Source organism: Salvelinus alpinus, chromosome 8 (assembly GCF_045679555.1).
Source record: "Salvelinus alpinus chromosome 8, SLU_Salpinus.1, whole genome shotgun sequence".
Taxonomy (NCBI): Eukaryota; Metazoa; Chordata; class Actinopteri; order Salmoniformes; family Salmonidae; genus Salvelinus; species Salvelinus alpinus.
The window spans coordinates 58966005-58989258 of NC_092093.1; the positions used below are offsets into that span (position 1 = coordinate 58966005).

The 23254-nt window shown below is 42.6% G+C and overlaps 1 protein-coding gene across 8 annotated transcripts in view; it reads left to right on the forward strand.

Moving 5' to 3' along the window:
- LOC139583365 (receptor-type tyrosine-protein phosphatase mu-like) overlaps positions 1-23254 on the forward strand; it is a 309931-nt gene that overhangs the window by 107315 nt on the left and 179362 nt on the right. For all 8 annotated transcript variants that reach the window (XM_071414354.1, XM_071414355.1, XM_071414358.1 and 5 more), the window contains exon 5: positions 7761-7876. In XM_071414354.1, coding sequence (XP_071270455.1) covers positions 7761-7876 — 116 coding nt within the window. The remainder of the gene's footprint in view (positions 1-7760; positions 7877-23254) is intronic.

Consider the following 23254-nt stretch of genomic DNA (forward strand, 5'->3'; position numbering starts at 1 on the left):
TTCTTGGTTCTAGTCAGGATTCTAGCAGCCGTATTTAGCACTAACTGAAGTTTATTTAGTGCTTTATCCGGGTAGCCGGAAAGTAGAGCATTGCAGTAGTCTAACCTAGAAGTAACAAATGCATGGATTAATTTTTCTGCATCATTTTTGGACAGAAAATTTCGGATTTTTGCAATGTTACGTAGATGGAAAAAAGCTGTCCTTGAAACAGTCTTGATATGTTCGTCAAAAGAGAGATCAGGGTCAAGAGTAACGCCGAGGTCCTTCACAGTTTTATTTGAGACGACTTTACAACCATCAAGATGAATTGTCAGATTTAACAGAAGATCTCTTTGTTTCTTGGGACCTAGAACAAGCATCTCTGTTTTGTCCGAGTTTAAAAGTAGAAAGTTTTCAGCCATCCACTTCCTTATGTCTGAAACACAGGCTTCTAGCGAGGGCAATTTTGGGGCTTCACCATGTTTCATTGAAATGTACAGCTGTGTGTCATCCGCATAGCAGTGAAAGTTAACATTATGTTTTCGAATAACATCCCCAAGAGGTAAAATATATAGTGAAAACAATAGTGGTCCTAAAACGGAACCTTGAGGAACACCGAAATGTACAGTTGATTTGTCAGAGGACAGACCATTCACAGAGACAAACTGATATCTTTCCGACAGGTAAGATCTAAACCAGGCCAGAACTTGTCCGTGTAGACCAATTTGGGTTTCCAGTCTCTCCAAAAGAATGTGGTGATCGATGGTGTCAAAGGCAGCACTAAGGTCTAGTAGCACGAGGACAGATGCAGAGCCTCGGTCTGACGCCATTAAAAGGTCATTTACCACCTTCACAAGTGCAGTCTCAGTGCTATGATGGGGTCTAAAACCAGACTGAAGCATTTCGTATACATTATTTGTCTTCAGAAAGGCAGTGAGTTGCTGCGCAACAGCTTTTTCTAAAATCTTTGAGAGGAATGGAAGATTCGATATAGGCCGATAGTTTTTTATATTTTCCGGGTCAAGGTTTGGCTTTTTCAAGAGAGGCTTTATCACTGCCACTTTTAGTGAGTTTGGTACACATCCGGTGGATAGAGAGCTGTTTATTATGTTCAACATAGGAGGGCCAAGCACAGGAAGCAGCTCCTTCAGCAGTTTAGTAGGAATAGGATCCAGTATGCAGCTTGAAGGTTTAGAGGCCATTATTATTTTCATCATTGTGTCAAGAGATATAGTACTAAAACACTTAAGTGTCTCTCCCGATCCCAGGCCCTCGCAGAGCTGTGCAGATCCAGGACAGCTAAGCCCTGGAGGAATACGCAGATTCAAAGAGGAGTCCGTAATTTGCTTTCTAATGGTCATGATCTTTTCCTCAAAGAAGTTCATGAATTTATTACTGCTGAAGTGAAAGCCATCCTCTCTTGGGGAATGCTGCTTTTTAGTTAGTTTCGCAACAGTATCAAAAAGAAATTTTGGATTGTTCTTATTTTCCTCGATTAAGTTGGAAAAGTAGGATGAGCGAGCAGCAGTGAGGGCTCTTCGGTACTGCACGGTACTGTCTTTCCAAGCTAGTCGGAAGACTTCCAGTTTGGTGTGGCGCCATTTCCGTTCCAATTTCCTGGAAGCTTGCTTCAAAGCTCGGGTATTTTCTGTATACCAGGGAGCTAGTTTCTTATGACAAATGTTTTTCGTTTTTAGGGGTGCAACTGCATCTAGGGTATTGCGCAAGGTTAAATTGAGTTCCTCAGTTAGGTGGTTAACTGATTTTTGTCCTCTGACGTCCTTGGGTAGGCAGAAGGAGTCTGGAAGGGCATCAAGGAATTTTTGTGTTGTCTGAGAATTTATAGCACGACTTTTGATGCTCCTTGGTTGGGGTCTGAGCAGATTATTTGTTGCGATTGCAAACGTAATAAAATGGTGGTCCGATAGTCCAGGATTATGTGGAAAAACATTAAGATCTACAACATTTATTCCATGGGACAAAACTAGGTCCAGAGTATGACTGTGGCAGTGAGTAGGTCCAGAGACATGTTGGACAAAACCCACTGAGTCGATAATGGCTCCGAAAGACTTTTGGAGTGGGTCTGTGGACTTCTCCATGTGAATATTAAAATCACCAAAAATTAGAATATGATCTGCTATGACTACAAGGTCTGATAGGAATTCAGGAAACTCAGAGAGGAACGCTGTATATGGCCCAGGAGGCCTGTAAACAGTAGCTATAAAAAGTGATTGAGTAGGCTGCATAGATTTCATGACTAGAAGCTCAAAAGACGAAAACGCCATTTTTTTTTTTGTAAATTGAAATTTGCTATCGTAAATGTTAGCAACACCTCCGCCTTTGCGGGATGCACGGGGGATATGGTCACTAGTGTAACCAGGAGGTGAGGCCTCATTTAACACAGTAAATTCATCAGGCTTAAGCCATGTTTCAGTCAGGCCAATCACATCAAGATTATGATCAGTGATTAGTTCATTGACTATGACTGCCTTTGAAGTGAGGGATCTAACATTAAGTAACCCTATTTTGAGATGTGAGGTATCACGATCTCTTTCAATGATGGCAGGAATGGAGGAGGTCTTTATCCTAATAAGATTGCTAATATTTCATCATATACATTAATATTTAATATATTTACACAAATGTACATGGAGCTCTGTATGTTCTGTCTTTCATACAAATATGTCCAAATCGGCTCTAACACCCTGTAATGGGAATTTCAAGATGGGGAGAGGAGAGCAGTCATTGATAAAGTCTATCAAAATCAATCTAGTTTAATTACAAGTTGCAACCGACACCTCCAGCACAGAAGCAGAGAAAGTCCTAACTGGCCTTCTCTAAGCAGGCCGTTATGTTCTAATCTCACTGCACCAATGTTCTGTAAACAGCCGCCGAGAGGCTTGTAGGAATTCACAACGTCAGCTGCTACAGATTCACACAGTGCCACAGAATACAATAGCAATCAGTATCCTCTGTCCTTGTACCTCCAGTCTGGCCTCAATCACTGTCAACAGATATGAAAGCAATCCAAAACATTCAGTAACAAGTTGTGGCCATCAACCCATACACAAATGAGTGTCACACATAGAACCCTGGAAATCAGGTGTGTTACAGAAAGGGAAACATGTAAATGTGCTAAGTATTTGATAATTGATAATTGTAAACTGAATATGAACTGTATTCATCTTAAATTTCCCCATTACACCGCCAAAACACAGGGTGCTCTGAACACAGGGTGCTCTGAACACAGGGTGCTCTGAACACAGGGGCGAGACATTTGTTTTTGGCCCCATTTTGATCTGCTCCCTGACCCCTAACCCCCCCCCGCTTTCGCATTTCCCCGCTATTGTTGCGTCGGTGAAAACTTTCCTCTAATATCCTTGAACTCTGGGGAGATACGACAGGTTTGTACTTCCCCCGGCTTGAATATTTTCACCACGGCTTATTTTCATGCCTCCTGACCTCCTCTCACCACTGTAATATCCTGATTGTAAATGCTGTCCCAGAGACTCCTGGGAAGGAGGTAAAAAAAATAAATGTGGAATCCATTTTGTGATTGAATCTCGTCAGATTTCACCCCGCGTGGCTCAAGCGATCAGACCAAGGTTAGGCCAACAGAGAAGAAATGTGATTTGTTTTTGGTGGGATTAAAGGATAATAGGCCGTTTAGGTGAAAGGGGGATACCTAGTCAGTTGTAACACTTAATGCATTCAACTGAAATGTGTCTTCCGCATTTAACCCAACCCCTCTGAATCAGAGGCTGCCATAATCGACATCCACGTTTTCGGCACCCGTGGTTAACTGCCTTGCTCAGGGGCAGAATGACAGATTTCTATCTTGTCAGCTTGGGGATTCAATCCAGCAACCTTTCAGTTACTGGCCCAACGCTCTAACCACGCCCCTGTTTAGTATGATTTGCGGAAGATGCTAAATGCAGTTGAAGTCGGAAGTTTACATACGTTTTTCAACCACTCCACAAATTTCTTGTTAACAAACCATAGTTTTGGCAAGTCGGTTAGGACATCTACTTTGTGCCAGGTCACAGTTGCAAATGAGAACTTGTTCTCAACTAGCCTACCTGGTTAAATAAAGGTGAAATAAATAAAAAATTGTGCATGACACAAGTAATTTTTCCAACAATTGTTTATAGGCAGATTATTTCACTTATAATTCACTGTATCACAATTCCAGTGGGTCAGAAGTTTACATACACTAAGTTGACTGTGCCTTTAAACAGCTTGGAAAATTCCAGAAAATGATGTCATGGCTTTAGAAGCTTCTGATTGACTCAAATGATGTCAATTAGCCTATCGGAGGTGTACCTGTGGATGTATTTCAAGTCCTACCATTAAACTCAGTGCCTCTTTGCTTGACATCATGGGAAAATCAAAAGAAATCAGCCAAGGCCTCAGAAAAAAATTGTAAACCTCCACAAGTCTGGTTCATCCTTGGGAGCAATTTCCAAACGCCTGAAGGTACCACGTTCATCTGTACAAACAATACTACGCAAGTATATACACTAGAGGTTGGACGATTTTATGATTTTTCAATACCGATACAGATTATTGGAGGACCAAAAAAAGCCGATATCGGCTGATTTTTTAAAAATGTTAAAAAATTTGTAATAATGACAATTACAACAATACTGAATGAAAACTTTTATTTTAACTTAATATAATACATAAATAAAATAAATTTAGCCTCAAATAAATAATGAAACATGTTCAATTTGGTTTAAATAATGCAAAAACAAAGTGTTGGAGAAGAAAGTAAAAGTGCAATATGTGCCATGTAAAAAAGCTAAAGTTTAAGTTCCTTGCGCAGAACATGAGAACATATGAAAGCTGGTGGTTCCTTTTAACATGAGTCTTCAATATTCCCAGGTAAGACGTTTTAGGTTGTAGTTATTATAGGAATTATAGGATTATTTCTCTCTATACGATTTGTATTCCATATACCTTTGACTATTGGATGTTCTTATTGGCACATTAGTATTGCCAGTGTAACAGTATAGCTTCCGTCCCTCTCCTCGCCCCGAACCAGGAACACATCGACAACAGCCACCCTCGAAGCATCGTTACCCATCGCTCCACAAAAGCCGCGGCTCTTGCAGAGCAAGGGGAACAACTACTTCAAGGTCTCAGAGCGAGTGACGTCACCGATTGAAACACTATCAGCGCTCACCCCGCTAACTAGCTAGCGATTTCACATCGGTTACACCAACCTAATCTCAGGAGTTGATAGGCTTGAAGTCATAAACAGCTCAATGCTTGAAGCACAGCGAAGAGCTGCTGGCAAAACGCACAAAAGTGCTGTTTGAATGAATGCTTATGAGCCTGCTGCTGCCAACCACCGCTCAGTCAGACTGCTCTATCAAATATCAAACCATAGACTTAATTATAACATTATAACACACAGAAATACGAGCCTTAGGTCATTAATATGGTATAATCCGGAAACTCATTTCGAAAACAAAACGTTTATTCTTTCAGTGAAATACAGAACCGTTCCGTATTTTATCTAACGGGTGGCATCCATAAGTCTAAATATTCCTGTTACATTGCACAACCTTCAATATTATGTCATAATTACGTAAAATTCTGGCAAATTAGTTCGCAACGAGCCAGGTGGCCAAAACTGTTGCATATACCCTGACACTGTTGCACAGAACGCAAGAGAAGTGACACAATTTCCAGAGTTTTTAATATTGCCTGCTAACCTGGCTTTCTTTTAACTAAATATGCAGGTTTAAAAAAATATACTTCTGTGTATTGATTTTAAGAAAGGCATTGATGTTTATGGTTAGGTACATTCGTGCAACGATTGCGCTTTTGTTAAATCATTCCCCGTTTGGCGAAGTTGGCTGTCTTTGTTAGGAAGAAATAGTCTTCACACAGTTCGCAACGAGCCAGGCGGCCCAAACTGCTGCATATACCCTGTCTCTGTTGCACAGAAAGCAAGAGAAGTGACACAATTTCCCTAGTTAAATGAAATTTATGTTATCAGGCAATATTAACTAAATATGCAGGTTTAAAAAATATATACTTGTGTATTGATTTTATGAAAAAGGTATTGATGTTTATGGTTAGGTACACATTGGTGCAAAGACAGTGCTTTTTTAGGCTAAGTAGCCTATGATTCAATGATAAATTAACAGGCACCGCAACCATTATATGCAACGGAGGACACGCTAGATAAACTAGTAGTATCGTCAACCATGTGTAGTTAACTAGTGATTATGTTAAGATTGATTGTTTTTTATAAGATACGTTTAATGCTAGCTAGCACCTTACCTTGGCTCCTTGCTGCACTCGCATAACAGGTAGTCAGCCTGCCACGCAGTCTCCTCGTGGAGTGCAATGTAATCGGCCATGATCGGTGTCCAAAAATACTGATTACCGATTGTTATGAAAAATTGAAATCGGCCCTAATTAATCGGCCATTCCGATTAATCGGTTGACCTCTAATAAACACCATGTGACCACGCAGCCGTCATACCGCTCAGGAAGGAGACGCGTTCTGTCTCCTAGAGATGAACGTACTTTGGTGAGAAAAGTGCAAATCAATCCCAGAACAACAGCAAAGGACCTTGTGAAGATGCTGGAGGAAACAGGTACAAAAGTATCTATATCCACAGTAAAACGAGTCCTAAATCGACGTAACCTGAAAGTCCGTTCAGCAAGGAAGAAGGCACTGCTCCAAAACTGCCATAAAAAAGCCAGACTACGGTTTGCAATTGCACATGGGGACAAAGACCATACTTTTTGGAGAAATGTCTGATGAAACAAAAATAGAACTGTTTGGCCATAATGACCATCGTTATGTTTGGAGGGAAAATGTGGAGGCTTGCAAGCCGAAGAACACCATCCCAACCATGAAGCACGGGGGTGGCAGCATCATGTTGTGGGGTGCTTTGCTGCAGGAGGGACTGGTGCACTTCACAAAATAGATGGCATTGTGAGGTAGGAAAATTATGTGGATATATTGAAGCAACATCTCAAGACATCAGTCAGGAAGTTAAAGCTTGGTCGCAAATGGGTCTTCCAAATGGACAATGACCCCGAGCATACTTCCAAAGTTGTGGCAAAATGGCTTAAGGACAACAAAGTCAAGGTATTGGAGTGGCCATCACAAAGCCCTGACCTCAATCTTATAGAAAATTTGTGTGCAGAACTGAAAAAGCGTGTGCGAGCAAGGAGGCCAACAAACCTGACTCAGTTACACCAGCTCTGTCAGGAGGAATGGGCTGAAATTCACCCAACTTATTTTGGGAAGCTTTTGGAAGGCTACCCAAAACGTTTGACACAAGTTAAACAATGTAAAGGCAATGCTACCAAATACTAATTGAGTGTATGTAAACTTCTGACCCACAGGGAATGTGACGAAATAAATAAAAGCTGAAATAAATCATTTTCTCTACTATTTTTCTGACATTTCACGTTCTTAAAATAAAGTGGTGATCCTAACTGACCTAAGACGGGGAATTTTTACTCTGATTAAATGTCAGGAATTGTGAAAAACTGAGTTTAAATGTATTTGCTTAAGATGTATGTAAACTTCCGACTTCAACTGTACATGCCCGGCCTATTGGATAGATTGAGAAATGGAAATTCTGAAGGAAAAAAAATTCAGTTTACCCACCGTATGCTCAATATGAATGGAAATGTTATCCACTATCAGTTGAATTTAATTAGAGTCTGATACAATAATACATGCATATACTTTAATTAGAATGCTTCATATGGTCTAGGTTGTTAATGTGTGTATATCTATTTTGCAGTGAGCACCCCACACTTCCTCCACATCAAAGGTGTGGAGGTCAACGCCAGGCAGACCGCCACCTTCCAGTGCACAGTCAACGGTCGACCACAAGACAGCCACAACCTCTGGTTACAGGCAAGTACATTTTGATCTTAAACAGTCCTATGCGGTCATTTTAGATCCTTAATGCCACAGTGTTGGTGTCACATGAAGACAAACTGCCATTACCAGACTCCTTGTGTATGGCACATCTTCTTGAACCTTGGTTGACATCTGGACCTGAAATGAGAAGCTCTGTGTTTTACACCGTTCTCCATGACATTACTGTGGAGCGGAAGGATCCAGACCTCTACCTACCTAATGAGGGCCCTACTCTGAACAGACCTCTACCTACCTAATGAGGGCCCTACTCTGAACAGACCTCTACCTACCTAATGAGGGCCCTACTCTGAACAGAGCTCTACCTACCTAATGAGGGCCCTACTCTGAACAGAGCTCTACCTACCTAATGAGGGCCCTACTCTGAACAGAGCTCTACCTACCTAATGAGGGCCCTACTCTGAACAGACCTCTACCTACCTAATGAGGGCCCTACTCTGAAAAGACCTCTACCTACCTAATGAGGGCCCTACTCTGAACAGACCTCTACCTACCTAATGAGGGCCCTACTCTGAACAGACCTCTACCTACCTAATGAGGGCCCTACTCTGAACAGACCTCTACCTACCTAATGAGGGCCCTGCTCTGAACAGACCTCTACCTACACTACTGTTCAAAAGTTTGGGGTCACTTAGAAATGTCCTTGTTTTTGAAAGATTTTTTTTTTTTTCTCTATTTAAAATAACATAATTGATCAGAAATACAGTGTAGACGTTAATGTTATAAATTACTATTGTAGCTAGAAACTGCAGATTAAATTTATTTTTATTTTTATATCTACATAGGCGTACAGAGGCAAATTATCAGCAACCATCACTCCTGTGTTCCAATGGCACGTTGTGTTCGCTAATCCAAGTTTATCATTTTAAAAGGTTAATTGATCATTAGAAAACCCTTTTGCAATTATGTTAGCACAGCTGAAAACTGTTGTTCTGATTAAAGAAGCAATTAAACTGGCTTTTAAACTAGTTGAGTATCTGGAGCATCAGCATTTGTGGGTTCGATAACAGGCTCAAAATGGCCAGAAACAAAGACTTTCTTCTGAAACTCGTCGGTCTATTCTTGTAAAACACCAGTCTCAATGTCAACAGTGAAGAGGTGACTCTGGGATGCTAGCCTTCTAGGCTGAGTTCCTCTGACTGGTGTCTGTTCTTTTGCCCATCTTAATCTTTTCTTTTTGTTGGCCAGTCTGAGATATGGCTTTTTCTTTGCAACTCTGCATAGAAGGCCAGCATCCCGGAGTCGCATCTTCACTGTTGACGTTGAGACTGGTGTTTTTCGGGTACTATTTAATGAAGCTGCCAGTTGAGGACTTGTGAGGATTCTGTTTCTCAAACTAGTGTGTGTTGCTTCACAGTCCCTGCTGTTACATAAGATGTTTTTTTTTCTTGTTTTTTAAATCAAATTTTACTGCTTGCGTCAGTTACTTGATGTGGAATAGAGTTCCTTGTAATCATGGCTCTATGTAGTACTGTGTGCCTCCCATAGTCTGTTCTGTACTTGGGGACTGTGAAGAGACCTCTGGTGGCATGTCTTGTGGGGTATGCATGGGTGTCCGAGCTTTGTGCCAGTAGTTTAGACAGACAGCTCGGTGCATTCAACATGTCAATACCTCTCATTAATTAAAGTAGTGATGAAGACCACTTTCAGCCAGGAGAGATTGACATGCATATTATTAATATTAGCTCTCTGTGTACATCCAAAGGCCAGCCGTGCTGCCCTGTTCTGAGCCAATTGCAATATTCCTTAGTCCTTTTTTGTGGCACCTGACCACACGACTGAACAGTAGTCAAGGTGCGACAAAATTAGGGCCTGTAGGACCTGCCTTGTTGACAGTGTTGTTAAGACAGAGCATCGCTTTATTATAGACAGACTTCTCCCCATATTAGCTACTACTGCATCAATATGTTTTGACCATGACAGTTTTCAATCTAGTGTTACTCCAAGCAGTTTAGTCATCTCAACTTGCTCAATTTCCACCTTATTTATTACAATATTTAGTTGAGGTTTAGAGTTTAGTGAGTGTTTTGTTCCAAATACAATGCTTTTAGTTTTATAAATATTTAGGGCCAACTTATTCCTTGCCACCCACTCTGAAACTAACTGCAGCTCTTTGTGGCGTGTTGCAGTCATTTCAGTCGCTGTAGTAGCTGACGTGTATAGCTTTGAGTCATCCGTATACATAGAAACTCTGGCTTTACTCAAAGTCAGTGGCATGTCAATAGTAAAAATTTAAAAAAGCAAGAGGCCTAAACAGCTAACCTGGGGAATTCCTGATTCTAACTGGATTATATTTGATAGGCTAACATTAAAGAACCCTCTGTGTTCTGTTAGACAAGTAACTATTTTTCCACATTATAGCAGGGGGTGTAAAGCCAAAACACATACGTTTTTCCAGCAGCAGACTATGATCAATAATGTCAAAAGCTGCACTGAAGTCTAACAAGACAGCCCCCACAATCATTTTATCATCAATTTCTCTCAGCCAATCATCAGTCATTTGTGGAAGTGCTGTGCTTGTTGAGTGTCCTTCCCTATAAGAATGTTGAAATTCTGTTGTCAATTTTCTTGTCATCTGCATATCACTGTGTTATCTGTAGGTTGACAGTGTGTGAGGTAGATCAGTGTGCTATCGGTAGGTTGACAGTAAATTAGGTAATCGCTCCTCTTAACGAATACCTTTCATCCTCGTTAATGCCGGAGATGAAACACTAGCATTAAGTGAAATCCCCCCCGGTGACAGTAATGAAGAAATATTCCTGACAAACAAATGGCCCCCCATCTGGTATGGGTGTGTGTGTGTTTGGTTTTGTCGGCGTGTGTGTGGTGACAGCTGTGAGGAAGCCGGGGCACAGAGAGAACACACAGCGTGGCGCTTGCTGACAGGATTCTCTGTCCCTCTCGCTCTTCAAACAGACCAGCAGACCAACACAAACATACACACAGCCTGCTGACACAACACTGCTGGTATTGCCAGAAGTTGTGTTTGACCCCCTCTTCCAATTTCATGCACCACAAGAAAACATTGGGAGGACATCTCCTCTAACATAAAGAAAATAGCGGGAGGATATCTCCCCTAACATAGACATCAGGAGGATATCTCCCCTAACATAGACATCAGGAGGATATCTCCCCTAACATAGACATCAGGAGGATATCTCCCCTATCATTAAGACAACATCAGGAGGATATCTCCCCTATCATAGACATCAGGAGGATATCTCCCCTAACATAGACATCAGGAGGATATCTCCCCTATCATAGACATCAGGAGGATATCTCCCCTATCATTAAGACAACATCAGGAGGATATCTCCCCTATCATAGACATCAGGAGGATATCTCCCCTATCATAGACATCAGGAGGATATCTCCCCTAACATAGACATCAGGAGGATATCTCCCCTAACATAGACATCAGGAGGATATCTCCCCTAACATAAACATCAGGAGGATATCTCCCCTAACATAAACATCAGGAGGATATCTCCCATAACATAGACATCAGGAGGATATCTCCCCTATCATTAAGACAACATCAGGAGGATATCTCCCCTATCATTAAGACAACATCAGGAGGATATCTCCCCTAACATAGACATCAGGAGGATATCTCCCCTAACATAGACATCAGGAGGATATCTCCCCTAACATAGACATCAGGAGGATATCTCCCCTAACATAGACATCCTGAGGATATCTCCCCTATCATAAACATCAGGAGGATATCTCCCCTAACATAGACATCAGGAGGATATCTCCCCTATCATAAAGACAACATCAGGAGGATATCTCCCCTATCATAGACATCAGGAGGATATCTCCCCTATCATTAAGACAACATCAGGAGGATATCTCCCCTAACATAGACATCAGGAGGCTATCTCCCCTATCATAGACATCAGGAGGATATCTCCCCTAACATAGACATCAGGAGGATATCTCCCCTATCATAAAGACAACATCAGGAGGATATCTGCCCTATCATAGACATCAGGAGGATATCTCCCCTAACATAGACATCAGGAGGATATCTCCCCTAACATAGACATCAGGAGGATATCTCCCCTAACATAAACATCAGGAGGATATCTCCCCTAACATAAACATCAGGAGGATATCTCCCCTAACATAGACATCAGGAGGATATCTCCCCTAACATAGACATCAGGAGGATATCTCCCCTAACATAGACATCAGGAGGATATCTCCCCTATCATAGACATCAGGAGGATATCTCCCCTATCATAGACATCAGGAGGATATCTCCCCTAACATAGACATCAGGAGGATATCTCCCCTAACATAGACATCAGGAGGATATCTCCCCTAACATAGACATCAGGAGGATATCTCCCCTAACATAGACATCAGGAGGATATCTCCCCTATCATAGACATCAGGAGGATATCTCCCCTAACATAGACATCAGGAGGATATCTCCCCTATCATAAAGACAACATCAGGAGGATATCTCCACTAACATAGACATCAGGAGGATAACTCCCCTATCATAGACTTCAGGAGGATATCTCCCCTAACATAGACATCAGGAGGATATCTCCCCTAACATAGACATCAGGAGGATATCTCCCCTATCATAAACATCAGGAGGATATCTCCCTTATCATAAACAGCGGGAGGATATCTCCCCTATCATAAAGACAACATCAGGAGGATATCTCCCCTAACATAGACATCAGGAGGATGTCTCCCCTAACATAGACATCAGGAGGATATCTCCCCTATCATAAACATCAGGAGGATATCTCCACTAACATAGACATCAGGAGGATACCTCCCCTATCATAGACATCAGGAGGATATCTCCCCTATCATAAACATCAGGAGGATATCTCCCTTATCATAAACAGCGGGAGGATATCTCCCCTATCATAAAGACAACATCAGGAGGATATCTCCCCTAACATAGACATCAGGAGGATGTCTCCCCTAACATAGACATCAGGAGGATGTCTCCCCTAACATAGACATCAGGAGGATATCTCCCCTAACATAGACATCAGGAGGATATCTCCCCTAACATAGACATCAGGAGGATATCTCCCCTAACATAGACATCAGGAGGATATCTCCCCTAACATAGACATCAGGAGGATATCTCCCCTAACATAGACATCAGGAGGATATCTCCCCTAACATAGACATCAGGAGGATATCTCCCCTATCATAGACATCAGGAGGATATCTCCCCTAACATAGACATCAGGAGGATATCTCCCCTAACATAGACATCAGGAGGATATCTCCCCTAACATAGACATCAGGAGGATATCTCCCCTAACATAGACATCAGGAGGATATCTCCCCTATCATAAACATCAGGAGGATATCTCCCCTAACATAGACATCAGGAGGATATCTCCCCTAACATAGACATCAGGAGGATATCTCCCCTATCATAAAGACAACATCAGGAGGATATCTCCCCTATCATAAAGACAACATCAGGAGGATATCTCCCCTATCATAAAGACAACATCAGGAGGATATCTCCCCTATCATAAAGACAACATCAGGAGGATATCTCCCCTAACATAGACATCAGGAGGATATCTCCCCTATCATAAAGACAACATCAGGAGGATATCTCCCCTAACATAAACATCAGGAGGATATCTCCCCTAACATAAAGACAACATCAGGAGGATATCTCCCCTATCATAAAGACAACATCAGGAGGATATCTCCCCTATCATAAAGACAACATCAGGAGGATATCTCCCCTATCATAAAGACAACATCAGGAGGATATCTCCCCTATCATAAAGACAACATCAGGAGGATATCTCCCCTAACATAGACATCAGGAGGATATCTCCCCTATCATAGACATCAGGAGGATATCTCCCCTATCATAGACATCAGGAGGATATCTCCCCTAACATAAAGAAAACAGCGGGAGGATATCTCCCCTAACATAGACATCAGGAGGATATCTCCCATAACATAGACATCAGGAGGATATCTCCCCTAACACAGACATCAGGAGGATATCTCCCCTAACACAGATATCAGGAGGATATCTCCCCTAACACAAACATCAGGAGGATATCTCCCCTAACACAAACATCAGGAGGATATCTCCCCTAACATAGACATCAGGAGGATATCTCCCCTATCATAAACATCAGGAGGATATCTCCCTTATCATAAACAGCGGGAGGATATCTCCCTTATCATAAACAGCGGGAGGATATCTCCCCTATCATAAAGACAACATCAGGAGGATATCTCCCCTAACATAGACATCAGGAGGATGTCTCCCCTAACATAGACATCAGGAGGATATCTCCCCTAACATAGACATCAGGAGGATATCTCCCCTAACATAGACATCAGGAGGATATCTCCATTAACATAGACATCAGGAGGATATCTCCCCTAACATAGACATCAGGAGGATATCTCCCCTATCATAGACATCAGGAGGATATCTCCCCTAACATAGACATCAGGAGGATATCTCCCCTAACATAGACATCAGGAGGATATCTCCCCTAACATAGACATCAGGAGGATATCTCCCCTAACATAGACATCAGGAGGATATCTCCCCTATCATAGACATCAGGAGGATATCTCCCCTATCATAAAGACAACATCAGGAGGATATCTCCCCTATCATAAAGACAACATCAGGAGGATATCTCCCCTAACATAAAGACAACATCAGGAGGATATCTCCCCTATCATAAAGACAACATCAGGAGGATATCTCCCCTAACATAAACATCAGGAGGATATCTCCCCTAACATAAAGACAACATCAGGAGGATATCTCCCCTATCATAAAGACAACATCAGGAGGATATCTCCCCTATCATAAAGACAACATCAGGAGGATATCTCCCCTATCATAAAGACAACATCAGGAGGATATCTCCCCTATCTCCCCTATCTCCCCTAACATAGACATCAGGAGGATATCTCCCCTATCATAGACATCAGGAGGATATCTCCCCTATCATAGACATCAGGAGGATATCTCCCCTATCATAGACATCAGGAGGATATCTCCCCTAACATAGACATCAGGAGGTATCTCCCCTATCTCCCCTAACATAGACATCAGGAGGATATCTCCCCTATCATAGACATCAGGAGGATATCTCCCCTATCATAGACATCAGGAGGATATCTCCCCTATCATAGACATCAGGAGGATATCTCCCCTAACATAGACATCAGGAGGATATCTCCCCTAACATAGACAGCAGGAGGATATCTCCCCTAACATAGACATCAGGAGGATATCTCCCCTAACATAGACATCAGGAGGATATCTCCCCTATCATAGACATCAGGAGGATATCTCCCCTATCATAGACATCAGGAGGATATCTCCCCTAACATAGACATCAGGAGGATATCTCCTCTAACATAAAGAAAACAGCGAGAGGATATCTCCCCTAACATAGACATCAGGAGGATATCTCCCATAACATAGACATCAGGAGGATATCTCCCCTAACATAGACATCAGGAGGATATCTCCCCTAACACAGACATCAGGAGGATATCTCCCCTAACACAGATATCAGGAGGATATCTCCCCTAACACAGACATCAGGAGGATATCTCCCCTAACACAGACATCAGGAGGATATCTCCCCTATCATAAACATCAGGAGGATATCTCCCTTATCATAAACAGCGGGAGGATATCTCCCCTATCATAAAGACAACATCAGGAGGATATCTCCCCTAACATAGACATCAGGAGGATGTCTCCCCTAACATAGACATCAGGAGGATGTCTCCCCTAACATAGACATCAGGATGATATCTCCCCTAACATAGACATCAGGAGGATATCTCCCCTAACATAGACATCAGGAGGATATCTCCATTAACATAGACATCAGGAGGATATCTCCCCTAACATAGACATCAGGAGGATATCTCCCCTATCATAGACATCAGGAGGATATCTCCCCTAACATAGACATCAGGAGGATATCTCCCCTAACATAGACATCAGGAGGATATCTCCCCTAACATAGACATCAGGAGGATATCTCCCCTAACATAGACATCAGGAGGATATCTCCCCTATCATAGACATCAGGAGGATATCTCCCCTATCATAAAGACAACATCAGGAGGATATCTCCCCTATCATAAAGACAACATCAGGAGGATATCTCCCCTATCATAAAGACAACATCAGGAGGATATCTCCCCTAACATAGACATCAGGAGGATATCTCCCCTATCATAAAGACAACATCAGGAGGATATCTCCCCTAACATAAACATCAGGAGGATATCTCCCCTAACATAAAGACAACATCAGGAGGATATCTCCCCTATCATAAAGACAACATCAGGAGGATATCTCCCCTATCATAAAGACAACATCAGGAGGATATCTCCCCTATCATAAAGACAACATCAGGAGGATATCTCCCCTATAATAAAGACAACATCAGGAGGATATCTCCCCTAACATAGACATCAGGAGGATATCTCCCCTATCATAGACATCAGGAGGATATCTCCCCTATCATAGACATCAGGAGGATATCTCCCCTAACATAAAGAAAACAGCGGGAGGATATCTCCCCTAACATAGACATCAGGAGGATATCTCCCATAACATAGACATCAGGAGGATATCTCCCCTAACATAGACATCAGGAGGATATCTCCCCTAACACAGACATCAGGAGGATATCTCCCCTAACACAGATATCAGGAGGATATCTCCCCTAACACAGACATCAGGAGGATATCTCCCCTAACATAGACATCAGGAGGATATCTCCCCTAACATAGACATCAGGAGGATATCTCCCCTATCATAAACATCAGGAGGATATCTCCCCTAACATAAACATCAGGAGGATATCTCCCCTATCATAGACATCAGGAGGATATCTCCCCTATCATAGACATCAGGAGGATATCTCCCCTATCATAAAGACAACATCAGGAGGATATCTCCACTAACATAAACATCAGGAGGATATCTCCCCTATCATAGACATCAGGAGGATATCTCCCCTAACATAGACATCAGGAGGATATCTCCCCTAACATAGACATCAGGAGGATATCTCCCCTAACATAGACATCAGGAGGATATCTCCCCTAACATAGACATCAGGAGGATATCTCCCCTAACATAGACATCAGGAGGATATCTCCCCTATCATAAACATCAGGAGGATATCTCCCTTATCATAAACAGCGGGAGGATATCTCCCCTATCATAAAGACAACATCAGGAGGATATCTCCCCTAACATAGACATCAGGAGGATATCTCCCCTAACATAGACATCAGGAGGATGTCTCCCCTAACATAGACATCAGGAGGATATCTCCCCTATCATAAACATCAGGAGGATATCTCCACTAACATAGACATCAGGAGGATACCTCCCCTATCATAGACATCAGGAGGATATCTCCCCTATCATAGACATCAGGAGGATATCTCCCCTAACATAGACATCAGGAGGATATCTCCCCTATCATAAACATCAGGAGGATATCTCCCTTATCATAAACAGCGGGAGGATATCTCCCCTATCATAAAGACAACATCTGGAGGATATCTCCCCTAACATAGACATCAGGAGGATGTCTCCCCTAACATAGACATCAGGAGGATGTCTCCCCTAACATAGACATCAGGAGGATATCTCCCCTAACATAGACATCAGGAGGATATCTCCCCTAACATAGACATCAGGAGGATATCTCCCCTAACATAGACATCAGGAGGATATCTCCCCTAACATAGACATCAGGAGGATATCTCCCCTAACATAGACATCAGGAGGATATCTCCCCTAACATAGACATCAGGAGGATATCTCCCCTATCATAGACATCAGGAGGATATCTCCCCTAACATAGACATCAGGAGGATATCTCCCCTAACATAGACATCAGGAGGATATATCCCCTAACATAGACATCAGGAGGATATCTCCCCTATCATAGACATCAGGAGGATATCTCCCCTATCATAGACATCAGGAGGATATCTCCCCTATCATAAAGACAACATCAGGAGGATATCTCCCCTATCATAAAGACAACATCAGGAGGATATCTCCCCTATCATAAAGACAACATCAGGAGGATATCTCCCCTATCATAAAGACAACATCAGGAGGATATCTCCCCTAACATAGACATCAGGAGGATATCTCCCCTATCATAGACATCAGGAGGATATCTCCCCTATCATAGACATCAGGAGGATATCTCCCCTAACATAAAGAAAACAGCGGGAGGATATCTCCCCTAACATAGACATCAGGAGGATATCTCCCATAACATAGACATCAGGAGGATATCTCCCCTAACACAGACATCAGGAGGATATCTCCCCTAACACAGATATCAGGAGGATATCTCCCCTAACACAGACATCAGGAGGATATCTCCCCTAACATAGACATCAGGAGGATATCTCCCCTATCATAAACATCAGGAGGATATCTCCCTTATCATAAACAGCGGGAGGATATCTCCCCTATCATAAAGACAACATCAGGAGGATATCTCCCCTAACATAGACATCAGGAGGATGTCTCCCCTAACATAGACATCAGGAGGATGTCTCCCCTAACATAGACATCAGGAGGATATCTCCCCTAACATAGACATCAGGAGGATATCTCCCCTAACATAGACATCAGGAGGATATCTCCCCTAACATAAACATCAGGAGGATATCTCCCCTAACATAGACATCAGGAGGATATCTCCCCTATCATAGACATCAGGAGGATATCTCCCCTAACATAGACATCAGGAGGATATCTCCCCTAACATAGACATCAGGAGGATATCTCCCCTAACATAGACATCAGGAGGATATCTCCCCTAACATAGACATCAGGAGGATATCTCCCCTATCATAGACATCAGGAGGATATCTCCCCTATCATAAAGACAACATCAGGAGGATATCTCCCCTATCATAAAGACAACATCAGGAGGATATCTCCCCTAACATAGACATCAGGAGGATATCTCCCCTATCATAAAGACAACATCAGGAGGATATCTCCCCTAACATAAACATCAGGAGGATATCTCCCCTAACATAAAGACAACATCAGGAGGATATCTCCCCTATCATAAAGACAACATCAGGAGGATATCTCCCCTATCATAAAGACAACATCAGGAGGATATCTCCCCTATCATAAAGACAACATCAGGAGGATATCTCCCCTATAATAAAGACAACATCAGGAGGATATCTCCCCTAACATAGACATCAGGAGGATATCTCCCCTATCATAGACATCAGGAGGATATCTCCCCTATCATAGACATCAGGAGGATATCTCCCCTAACATAGACATCAGGAGGATATCTCCCCTAACATAGACATCAGGAGGATATCTCCCCTAACATAGACATCAGGAGGATATCTCCCCTAACATAGACATCAGGAGGATATCTCCCCTATCATAGACATCAGGAGGATATCTCCCCTAACATAGACATCAGGAGGATATCTCCTCTAACATAAAGAAAACAGCGGGAGGATATCTCCCCTAACATAGACATCAGGAGGATATCTCCCCTAACATAGACATCAGGAGGATATCTCCCCTAACATAGACATCAGGAGGATATCTCCCCTAACACAGACATCAGGAGGATATCTCCCCTAACACAGACATCAGGAGGATATCTCCCCTAACACAGATATCAGGAGGATATCACCCCTAACACAGACATCAGGAGGATATCTCCCCTATCATAAACATCAGGAGGATATCTCCCTTATCATAAACAGCGGGAGGATATCTCCCCTATCATAAAGACAACATCAGGAGGATATCTCCCCTAACATAGACATCAGGAGGATGTCTCCCCTAACATAGACATCAGGAGGATGTCTCCCCTAACATAGACATCAGGATGATATCTCCCCTAACATAGACATCAGGAGGATATCTCCATTAACATAGACATCAGGAGGATATCTCCCCTAACATAGACATCAGGAGGATATCTCCCCTATCATAGACATCAGGAGGATATCTCCCCTAACATAGACATCAGGAGGATATCTCCCCTAACATAGACATCAGGAGGATATCTCCCCTAACATAGACATCAGGAGGATATCTCCCCTAACATAGACATCAGGAGGATATCTCCCCTATCATAGACATCAGGAGGATATCTCCCCTATCATAAATACAACATCAGGAGGATATCTCCCCTATCATAAAGACAACATCAGGAGGATATCTCCCCTATCATAAAGACAACATCAGGAGGATATCTCCCCTAACATAGACATCAGGAGGATATCTCCCCTATCATAAAGACAACATCAGGAGGATATCTCCCCTAACATAAACATCAGGAGGATATCTCCCCTAACATAAACATCAGGAGGATATCTCCCCTAACATAAAGACAACATCAGGAGGATATCTCCCCTATCATAAAGACAACATCAGGAGGATATCTCCCCTATCATAAAGACAACATCAGGAGGATATCTCCCCTATCATAAAGACAACATCAGGAGGATATCTCCCCTATAATAAAGACAACATCAGGAGGATATCTCCCCTAACATAGACATCAGGAGGATATCTCCCCTATCATAGACATCAGGAGGATATCTCCCCTATCATAGACATCAGGAGGATATCTCCCCTAACATAAAGAAAACAGCGGGAGGATATCTCCCCTAACATAGACATCAGGAGGATATCTCCCATAACATAGACATCAGGAGGATATCTCCCCTAACATAGACATCAGGAGGATATCTCCCCTAACACAGACATCAGGAGGATATCTCCCCTAACACAGATATCAGGAGGATATCTCCCCTAACACAGACATCAGGAGGATATCTCCCCTAACATAGACATCAGGAGGATATCTCCCCTAACATAGACATCAGGAGGAAATCTCCCCTAACATAGACATCAGGAGGATATCTCCCCTATCATAAACATCAGGAGGATATCTCCCCTAACATAAACATCAGGAGGATATCTCCCCTATCATAGACATCAGGAGGATATCTCCCCTATCATAGACATCAGGAGGATATCTCCCCTATCATAAAGACAACATCAGGAGGATATCTCCACTAACATAAACATCAGGAGGATATCTCCCCTATCATAGACATCAGGAGGATATCTCCCCTAACATAGACATCAGGAGGATATCTCCCCTAACATAGACATCAGGAGGATATCTCCCCTATCATAAACATCAGGAGGATATCTCCCTTATCATAAACAGCGGGAGGATATCTCCCCTATCATAAAGACAACATCAGGAGGATATCTCCCCTAACATAGACATCAGGAGGATGTCTCCCCTAACATAGACATCAGGAGGATATCTCCCCTAACATAGAGATCAGGAGGATATCTTCCCTAACATAGACATCAGGAGGATATCTCCCCTAACATAGACATCAGGAGGATATCTCCCCTATCATAAACATCAGAAGGATATCTCCCATAACATAGACATCAGGAGGATATCTCCCCTAACATAGACATCAGGAGGATATCTCCCCTAACACAGACATCAGGAGGATATCTCCCCTAACACAGATATCAGGAGGATATCTCCCCTAACACAGACATCAGGAGGATATCTCCCCTAACACAGACATCAGGAGGATATCTCCCCTATCATAAACATCAGGAGGATATCTCCCTTATCATAAACAGCGGGAGGATATCTCCCCTATCATAAAGACAACATCAGGAGGATATCTCCCCTAACATAGACATCAGGAGGATGTCTCCCCTAACATAGACATCAGGAGGATGTCTCCCCTAACATAGACATCAGGATGATATCTCCCCTAACATAGACATCAGGAGGATATCTCCCCTAACATAGACATCAGGAGGATATCTCCATTAACATAGGCATCAGGAGGATATCTCCCCTAACATAGACATCAGGAGGATATCTCCCCTATCATAGACATCAGGAGGATATCTCCCCTAACATAGACATCAGGAGGATATCTCCCCTAACATAGACATCAGGAGGATATCTCCCCTAACATAGACATCAGGAGGATATCTCCCCTAACATAGACATCAGGAGGATATCTCCCCTATCATAGACATCAGGAGGATATCTCCCCTATCATAAAGACAACATCAGGAGGATATCTCCCCTATCATAAAGACAACATCAGGAGGATATCTCCCCTATCATAAAGACAACATCAGGAGGATATCTCCCCTAACATAGACATCAGGAGGATATCTCCCCTATCATAAAGACAACATCAGGAGGATATCTCCCCTAACATAAACATCAGGAGGATATCTCCCCTAACATAAAGAAAACAGCGGGAGGATATCTCCCCTAACATAGACATCAGGAGGATATCTCCCATAACATAGACATCAGGAGGATATCTCCCCTAACATAGACATCAGGAGGATATCTCCCCTAACACAGACATCAGGAGGATATCTCCCCTAACACAGATATCAGGAGGATATCTCCCCTAACACAGACATCAGGAGGATATCTCCCCTAACATAGACATTAGGAGGATATCTCCCCTAACATAGACATCAGGAGGATATCTCCCCTAACATAGACATTAGGAGGATATCTCCCCTAACATAGACATTAGGAGGATATCTCCCCTAACATAGACATCAGGAGGATATCTCCCCTAACATAAACATCAGGAGGATATCTCCCCTATCATAGACATCAGGAGGATATCTCCCCTATCATAGACATCAGGAGGATATCTCCCCTAACATAGACATCAGGAGGATATCTCCCCTAACATAGACATCAGGAGGATATCTCCCCTAACATAGACATCAGGAGGATATCTCCCCTAACATAGACATCAGGAGGATATCTCCCCTAACATAGACATCAGGAGGATATCTCCCCTAACATAGACATCAGGAGGATATCTCCCCTATCATAGACATCAGGAGGATATCTCCCCTAACATAGACATCAGGAGGATATCTCCCCTAACATAGACATCAGGAGGATATCTCCCCTAACATAGACATCAGGAGGATATCTCCCCTATCATAAAGACAACATCAGGAGGAAATCTCCCCTAACATAGACATCAGGAGGATATCTCCCCTATCATAAAGACAACATCAGGAGGATATCTCCCCTATCATAAAGACAACATCAGGAGGATATCTCCCCTAACATAGACATCAGGAGGATATCTCCCCTAACATAGACATCAGGAGGATATCTCCCCTATCATAGACATCAGGAGGATATCTCCCCTATCATAGTCATCAGGAGGATATATCCCCTAACATAGACATCAGGAGGATATCTCCCCTAACATAGA